The sequence below is a fragment of the Haplochromis burtoni genome, unplaced genomic scaffold (assembly GCF_018398535.1).
Source record: "Haplochromis burtoni strain Fernald_Lab_line unplaced genomic scaffold, NCSU_Asbu1 Contig_387, whole genome shotgun sequence".
Classification (NCBI taxonomy): domain Eukaryota; kingdom Metazoa; phylum Chordata; class Actinopteri; order Cichliformes; family Cichlidae; genus Haplochromis; species Haplochromis burtoni.
The window spans coordinates 118,709-127,192 of NW_024582748.1; the positions used below are offsets into that span (position 1 = coordinate 118,709).

The window sequence follows — 8,484 nt, forward strand, 5'->3', positions numbered from 1 at the left end:
TCCTGAGGAGAGGAAAGCTCCACCCATTTAAAGGTGAGACCCATGGCCTCAGATTTGGAGTTGCTGATTTTCATTCCCACCGCTTCACACTTGTCTGTGAACCACTCCAGTGCGAGCTGGAGGCCATCACCTGATAAAGCCAACAGAATCACTTTGTCTGCACAAAGCAGAGATGAGATTCTGAGATTCTGCCACTTGGTTATGCCTAGAAATTCTTTCCGTAAAAATTATGAACAGAATCTGTGAAAAAGGCAGCCCTGGCGGAGCCCACCAGGAACGAGTCCGACTTGTGGTGTTTCCAGTTTTCGTTGACTGCAACTTTACCCTGACCTCTGACCAACTTTATTTTCATTCTAACAACCAATCCCTCATCTCTCAGCCCATCAGAGTCCCTGGTGTTCCTCCTCCGTCTCCATGGAGATGTCTGACCCACACGATGTCACGTGACATGTTGTACGGGATTTTGTTTCGCTGTTCTCAGCTGCCGTCGGACCACCTGCCCCCACGTATCAACAGCACGCTACCACCCACCATCTGCAGAAAACTGCCACTGCCGCTACAGAGGAGTGAGTACCTGTTCTCTGACTTTCAGAATGCAAGTCAATGTCAGCACTCACCTGCCTTCCTCCACAGGTAACCGCTCTTACTCTGACAGCTTATTGGGTCTGAGGTCTGGAGTTAAACACATGCCGCTCCCACGAGCTTCATCACAGCTGGACTGGCTTCACCTGGAGAGCACTCAAGCCTTCAGAGGTAACAGTCACTGCACTCAAACTTATCAAACTCCTGGATGGAAGGAGGATTAAATTATGATGAGGCTTTCTTGTCTCGTTGGGACAGATTTAGATAGACTGTTTCTTCTCTACTCTGACACTCAAAGCGCTTTGCACAACTTGCCTCAGTTGCACAATACCTTTTTTCTATGTAAATGCTTTCTATCTAACATTTACACATGTTCATACTCCGATGGATGCAACAGAGAGCAAATTGGGGTTATTATCTTGCCCAAAGACATAGACTGGAGCAGATGGGCATCGAACCTCCAGCCTTGCGATTAGTAGGTGACCTGCTGTATCTCCTGAGCTCTAGCCACCTTAGTTAGTCTCTAACCTCCAGATTCCATCCAATTCAGTTTTATTTATACAGCGCCAAATCACAACAAGGAGACAGTAGACCCTACAATAATAGATGCAGAGACAAACCCAACAATCGTATGATCCCCTATGAGCAGCACTTTGGCAACAGTGGGAAGGAAAAACTCCCTTTTAACAGGAAGAAACCTCCGGCAGAACCAGGCTCAGGGAGGGGCGGGGCCATCTGCTGCGACTGGGTGGGGAGAGAGAACGACGACAGGATAAAGACATGCTGTGGAAGAGAGACAGAGGTTAATAACAGATATGATTCAATGCAGAGAGGTCTGTTAACACATAGTGAGTGAAGGAGAAACAGTGCCTGTTCTTTGCTCCCAGCGCTATTGAAAACTGATTTTAAGGTCCTTAAATGTGTCGCGTTTCTGACCTGGTAATGATGCACACTCCCAGAGGTCAGTGAGGTCTTCTGAGCAGGGCTCCTGGTTTCACCGAGGAGCAGATTAAAGCTCAGAGATCAGTTAGGACCTCAGCAACCCTCAGCATCCTCCAAACCGTCTGGAAACTAATTTACGGAGATGGCAGAAGGGGTGGACCACTTCGAGCTGATAGGCAGGAAACAGGAACTCAAATAACTGCTTGTTACAGGCAAAATTACTTAAGGACCGCCTCCTGTGGTCACATGACTCACCGTTGGTCACATCTGGTTTGTTGTTTGTCTGTTGTTGCGAAGCTGCCACCCTCTCTTAGTTAGCTGGTTGTTCACCTGTTCACAGCGGACATCAATCAGACACAACGTACACTAGGGGTGACATCACAGAGCTCCGCCCTGGAGGACAGGTGAGACACCTCATTTATTTTCCATGTAATATTGCTGACATCACAGTGACATCACGGCTCCCCTTCCCTCAGTGACATCACAGCCCGCTCCCTCTCAGGTGAAGTCCTCCAACTGGAAGAGATTCTTCAGCAGCTGCAGCTCGACCTGCTAAAGGTAAAGCACATTAAACTGATGTCATGGAGGCAAGCGGATGACATCATCGCATTGACTTGTGTCCATGTTGTGTTCAGGAGCAGCGGGACAAAGCTGTGCTGCAGCAGCAGGTGCTGAGCCTCCGTCAGGAGAACCACCGCCTGCAGGAGGAGAGTCACATCAGGAGGTTCGCCGCCTGGATGCTGCGCCAGGATTCGTTACCATAGTAACACCACTAGCATTTACTGAACAGTCAGCACTGTGTCACATGACTCGCAGCGGATCGTGGTGACGACAAAGAGTTTGAACCGTGAGCAGAACAATCGAACAGCACGAAGCAGCACGCTGAATGAAGATGAGGTGATCTGATGGGATCAGTCACAGCTCGGCTGACCGGTCTCGTCAGTCCTCCTCGGCTACCTGGAAGTAGGCGGAGCCGCTCTATGATTCTTGCTGTTATTTGTTTTCACACAGAGGCGCAGTGAGTTAGTCGCAGCAGGAGCTGACCTCCGTGCGCCTCCACCTCTGTCAGCTGGCGACGATGAGCTTTTACTAAACGCCTCAGCGCAGATGTTTAAGGATGTTTTCTCTTCAGACTGTGGATCATACAGATGTTTGATCCAAGCTGAATCAGCTGATCCAGAATCAGCTGATTTATCCAAAACTCTTCTTTCATGTGCAAAGAGATCCTGCTCTCTTTCTGCTGTTACGTGTCTCTATTTTTATAAAGGTTTACATCAGAATTTACTTTTTTGGCCTAGTTTTCCTGGAGATGATGTGATTAATACTGTAATTACAGCAGCATTCACAGATAGAAGGTTCTTACTCAGAAACATTTTCATCAGGTCGATCGTTTTTATATCTGTATATAAAAAATATGTATTTCATTTGGTCAGCAATGAGCAGCCTGAGGAGGCGCTGTGAAGCCGCATGTGTTTAAGCTGGCTGCAGGCCTGATGTGGATGAAGGTGAGCAAAGGTAAACGTGTAGTGGGCCCTGAGCGGTCACATGACCGAGCCTCCGGGTCGGTGGACTTCATAAACTCGGTGGGCCTTCAGGAGGAGCTGCCAATCAGCTGCCAGAGGCCGCCCCCTGGTGGAAGCAGCTGTGTAATAAAAACTCAGTTTGTTCACCATGGCAACAGTAAATCTTTACACTTTATTTCTCTGATCATATTAAACATTGGAAACAGTGATGTCACCAATCAATAATCAATACTGTCAGATTTGTAGTTAGCTGCAGATCAGGTGTGTGAGCGTGCTCAGTAGCGAGTCGAGAACCCGTGGATCTCCACTTTGGAAATGTCTCGCTCGTCGGAGAACACGGCTCGATCAATTCGGGAACTCGGACTGCCGACGCTCTTCAGCCAGTGCTTCCTGAGGAAGAGGAGGAGGAGGAAGAGCGCAGTTAGTACATTCGGGGTATTTCTCAGTGACCTCTGACCCCACAGTGAATAAAGAAACACTGCGCTCCAATTCATCACAATGAGGTCACCTGACAGAGACACAGCCCACGCCACTGGCATCACTTAGTAGGAGGGGCTTAATTGTGTTTAAACCCCATCCTCATTAAAGAGTTCAGGTTATATCACAGGACAGTTGCGACACGAGTGGGAGGAGTCATTTCACAAACTACACACTGACACCTCTTTAGCCCCTCCCATCACACCAGTGAGTGACAGAGTTGTGGCATAAAGAGTTTAAGGACCTGCTTGATTTTAATGTAAACGTCTGATGTCACAGATGTGACAGGTGAGAGTCATGTGATCGTATCAGGGCGCTTCACTGCCACACACAAGTAGTTTAGTAGGAGAACTGTGGCCCCGCCTCTCTGAGTATGCTCCTGCAGCTCCTTGGTCCTCAGTCCTCCTCCTGCTCTGACTGTGAGGTCATAGCCAGGTCATAGGAGGAGGCAAATGAGGACAGCACAGAGCTGCAAAGCATTATGGGAGCTGTAATACTGCACTGACATTTTCAAATAAAAATCCATTAAAGGATATATCTGTGTGTGTGTGTGTGTGTGTGTGTGTGTGTTCGGAGGCTCTGATTGGTCAGCCAGACTCACATGTCACTGACTTTGTCCCACGGTCCCTGAACCTGACCAATCACAGTGCCCTGTCTGGTGTTTTTCACCCAGCCGCTGAGCCCCAGACTGCGCCCGTGATCCTCCGTGTACTGGCACACATTCACAGGTGTGTGCATTTAGTCATGTGACACGTTTCCATGGTACAGCCTGATCAAAAACAGCAGTAATGTGAAGGAAAAGAGGAAGCTCACCATCCTGAAGCACACTCCTGAACACGGAGAACAAACACAGGGTCAGCGAGTAAAACCTCAAAAAACACACAAACTCGCCATCACATGTCAGGCGACCTACCCTGCACGTTCCCGAAGACCTCAAAGTCCACGGAGACGAGTCTGTTTTCAGCCATGATGGCGTGAAGGAGACAAAGTAAAAGCACACACGGAATCATGTTTGCGCAGCGAGATATTTTTATCTCTGATATTTAAACCTCTCTCAGAAGCCTTCAAAATAAAAGCATCACTCTTGACTGGTCACAGTCATGGTGATCTTTATTGTGAAGGGCATTCACAATGTAGTTATACTACAGAATACTTCCAACAAAGTAAAATTCACAGTTCCATGACTTCCTCGCTGTCGTGAAACAGTGAAGCTGCTTCCTGTCCAAACATCAGGAAGTAACTGTGTAAACATGACCACGCTCACGCCACTGAACGTGACGGCTTGGACAGGTGAGGACTGGTGACGCTGGGCCAGAATAAAAACACACGGCTTGTTTCTCGTCAGTCTGATTTTATTCAAAGACTTGTGAGTCACAGACAAACAGGCCAATGAGAGGAGGGGGCAGAGCTTCAACATCTCAGGTGTCACTCAACCTTGGTCTTCTTCACAGCGCCAGGTAACTTATCCTGCAGACTGAAAACAGACACAGGACGCTTGTCAGCTGCTTGTCTGGACAGAATAATGTGAACACCTGCAGATTAGAGGTGGGCTCATCTGTGTTAACGTGGAAACTGAACATGGATGATCAATCAGCAACCCGACTGTGGACTTTAACTATAGACAGGTGACAAGCACATTAGGAACAGACAGTATGAACACACTGAGCATGCTCAGTTCAGTCCGACTCTTCATAAAGGTAGAACAGAGCTCACCTGGTTCAATTAAGACAGACACTGAGTTTAGATCTGAGGTCAGCATATGCACAGGTGAGACAGACGGCAGTTACCTGTGGACCATGGACACCTGAGACAAACATTACAAACCCCAGTGGTGCTGCAGAAATGAAGGTCAGATTCTCACCTCTGACCTCAGTGAGGCATTTAGATCAGAGTTGACCTTCGGTGAGGCCAAACATGATGAACACCTGATTACCCGTGACCTCACCTCTGCAGAGTTTCCTCCAGTTTGAGCCGAACAGCCTCAACGTGACGATCGATCTGAGCCTGAACACAGAAACACTCTGAGCTAAGCACGGAGCAAACTGGGCAGAAGACAGGGACACCAGGTGTGTCTTTACCTTCTTCTTCTGGTAGATCAACGGTGTAGTGAAGAAAATGATGTCAGCTGCACACAGAGAGACAACCAATCGGAGATCAGAAAGACTGATATTTAACTCGCTCAGAGGGAAACAAACTCACCAAGGATCAAGATGGTGACGCCATTGAACACGGCACCAACGTACGTCATCACCCAGGTGACGGCTGCCAGCTGGAACACGTAGAACAAAGACATGGACCAAACACACAAACAATACACAAAATTCAGTTTTATTTATAAGGCATCAAATCACAACAGTCTCAAGGTAAAGACCCTAAATAATACAGAGAAAAACCAACAATCATATGACGCCCTGTGAGCAAGCGCTTTGGCGACAGTGGGAAGGAAAAACTCCCTTTTGCTCTAATAGGGTGATATGGTACTACAAGGTCATTAAGATAAGATGGGGCCTGATTATTTAAGACCTTGTATGTGAGGAGCAGGATTTTGAATTCTGGATTTAACAGGAAGCCAAAACAGGAGAAATCTGCTCTCTCTTTCTAGTCCCTGTCAGGACTCTGGGTTTTTAGGGTCGAGTACAGTAACCTCAGCTTTATCTGAATTTAGACATTCCTGCAGTTTAAGTGCTTGGTGTGTGTTATCTGGCTTCGTGGATAGATAAAGTTGAGAATACACACAACAAACAAACACACAGAATAAAAACACACGCTGACCTTCAGGGAGTCGACCAGGTCTTCCACCAGTAACAGCCTCCTTGTTTGATTACTGAACCAGTTCAAGTGGATCAGAAACTGGTCAGCGAGCTGCCGAACTGACTCTGAGGACACGGAAATGTCCCTCTCCAACAGAGACCTGAAGACGAGAGCTCCAGTGAGGTTAGAGTGATTAGAGCCAGGTTAGAATCAAATCACCCAGGTTACCTGAATGGATGACCTTCATCGGACTTCTGGACGGCCTGGATCACGGATTTATAAACCCTGCAGACGGGATGGAGAACAGGAAGATGTTTTTCATGCTGGGTAATGCGATCTATCTGTCTATAGCAGGTTCCACCCACCTGAAGGTGATTGTGACACAGAGGCACGCCAGGAGCAAATAGGACACCACGCTGATGACTGACAGTGTTGCCAAGGAGAGAAGAACCAGCAGTGAGAGGCCGAACGCCGCTGCAGATTTCTTCGGTTCTCTCCAGTGCACGAGCTGTGAGGCTGCTGACATATTTTCTGAGATTAACCAAAACCAGCTTGATGCCAAAACAACAAATAGATACTAAAAGACAAGAAAGCAGAGAAAAGCAGGCTCCCAGAAACCTTTGACCGGGAAAGGCACAGATATGGACAGAACGAGGACTGCCACACCAATCACACGTCACAGCAGTGAAGCATACCACAGAGAAGCAGATTCAACCTTTCATGGAGGGTTTCCTCGTACATGTGAACTGGAGTGAAGCACTCACACCATCGGGCTGGGCTGGTAATCTGGCATATGGTGCACCATTCGTTCACTTTCATTACTCACACTGGATCGCCTAATCAAACTTCTTAACGAGACCGGCCCAACCCTACCTTCACTGTGTGCTCACACAGCTTGTAAAAAAAAGTTTAGCGTGGAAGAAGCAGCTAGAAGGCGGAGCTAAAAAGCAGCTGTTGGGCTGCTGCACCGCCAACAGTTGTAGCACGGGAGGCTGCTGCTGCTGCTGCACCAGCTGTGGAGACGTGCAGGAGGAGGAACAGCAGCTCAACAACAGACTGAGGAAAAGATGAAGGAGGTGAAATAAACATGGCGAGAAAATAGATGGAGGAACATAATCAGAGATCCAGGGAAAATGGTAACTTTGACCACGAGCTGCTCCTGACAGCAAAATGCAGCTTTCACTGCAACTGAGACCGAACCCAACAACAACAATAACAACAGTACCCACATGATTCAAACGAAAACATTCAATAATCAAACTTAATGAAATATATACAAGTGAACGGGGTCAAAGTCCAAGACGAGCTCAGAGACGTGGAAATAGCCGGTGTTCTCTCCCACAAGCAAAATGAATCAGGTGAAGATGTGCTGAACCTTCATGAACCATAAACAAATGCACAGGAACCTTCAAGAATGTGATTTATGCAGTGCCAAATCACAACAGACTAATAATCACCAGCAACCTCTGAAATCCATCAGGAATTTTTAAAAACATTCCCAGAACTTAATCCTGGACCTGCAGGACCTCTACTTTAGCCTCAGCAGCATCCAGTCTGCAGGAGAAACAAGCACTGGCCTTATTATCACCTGAAAAACAAAAGAAAACGTCTGATCTTTGCTGTCAGCAAATAGTTTGGAACATGTTGTAGATGTGTTCTCTTTCTCCCATTTCAGGAGAAATGTCCCATTACTGGGACTCTCTTTTCCCCATTCACTCATCCTCAGCCCAACATCAGCTGGGCTGCTAACAAAAACAACTTTAAATCACCTTCGTTCAGCTTCTTTCCTCTGTAAGCTAAAGAACCGACAACGTTCGAGAGAAAACCCCACCGAGCCGTGACAGACCTCAGGCTGGGCTCGAGCATTTCAACATGTTTTATTCCACGTGCAAAGCTCTCTGTAACTCCACCTTTTACAGTTTCCCAATAACCTCGTCTCATTAATCCAGGTTTAATCCCTGCAGATCAGCTGCGGTCATGTGGATCCTATTAGGAGGCGGAGCTACATTCCACAGAGATCCTGTTCAGAGCACACAAGAAAATAAGATCAACGCTGATCTGAGCTGACCTGCTGATGTTTCCTGGAGAATGAGAAAAACCTCAACTCCCAGAAGAACGTTGAAGATTTAATGCCTGATAGAAATCATCTGACCTTCACATCATCCAACTCACAGTTTATAGCTCAGCTTTGAACACTCGCACACACACA

General features: G+C 47.3%; 3 protein-coding genes across 10 annotated transcripts in view; 1 reads left to right on the forward strand and 2 right to left on the reverse strand.

Moving 5' to 3' along the window:
- Window positions 1–4,075, forward strand: part of LOC102290881 (signal-induced proliferation-associated 1-like protein 2) — a 63,740-nt gene extending 59,665 nt beyond the window's left edge. For all 4 annotated transcript variants that reach the window (XM_005944438.3, XM_014340788.2, XM_014340790.2 and 1 more), the window contains 5 exons: window positions 380–566; window positions 634–753; window positions 1,865–1,928; window positions 2,001–2,082; window positions 2,160–4,075. In XM_005944438.3, coding sequence (XP_005944500.1) covers window positions 380–566; window positions 634–753; window positions 1,865–1,928; window positions 2,001–2,082; window positions 2,160–2,288 — 582 coding nt within the window. In that variant the 3' untranslated portion in view covers window positions 2,289–4,075. The remainder of the gene's footprint in view (window positions 1–379; window positions 567–633; window positions 754–1,864; window positions 1,929–2,000; window positions 2,083–2,159) is intronic.
- On the reverse strand, window positions 3,304–4,852 carry LOC102290567 (acylphosphatase-2). The gene is made up of 4 exons (XM_005944437.2): window positions 4,438–4,852; window positions 4,338–4,354; window positions 4,126–4,235; window positions 3,304–3,437 (listed from the first exon to the last, which is right to left on the reverse strand). The coding sequence occupies exons 1-4, from the start codon at window positions 4,532–4,534 to the stop codon at window positions 3,323–3,325; spliced, it is 339 nt and encodes a 112-aa protein (XP_005944499.1). The 5' UTR covers window positions 4,535–4,852; the 3' UTR covers window positions 3,304–3,322.
- Window positions 4,853–4,855: 3 nt separating this feature from the next.
- Window positions 4,856–6,794, reverse strand: LOC102291921 (reticulon-3-B-like; the record flags this gene model as incomplete). 5 transcript variants are annotated; one of them, XM_042212694.1, is given in 8 exon segments in its annotated part: window positions 4,856–4,998; window positions 5,238–5,328; window positions 5,470–5,528; window positions 5,603–5,649; window positions 5,724–5,793; window positions 6,297–6,435; window positions 6,504–6,560; window positions 6,641–6,794. In XM_042212694.1, coding segments are annotated over 7 exon segments (578 nt in total), but the record flags the coding sequence as incomplete, so codon positions are not given.
- Window positions 6,795–8,484: the final 1,690 nt, after the last annotated feature.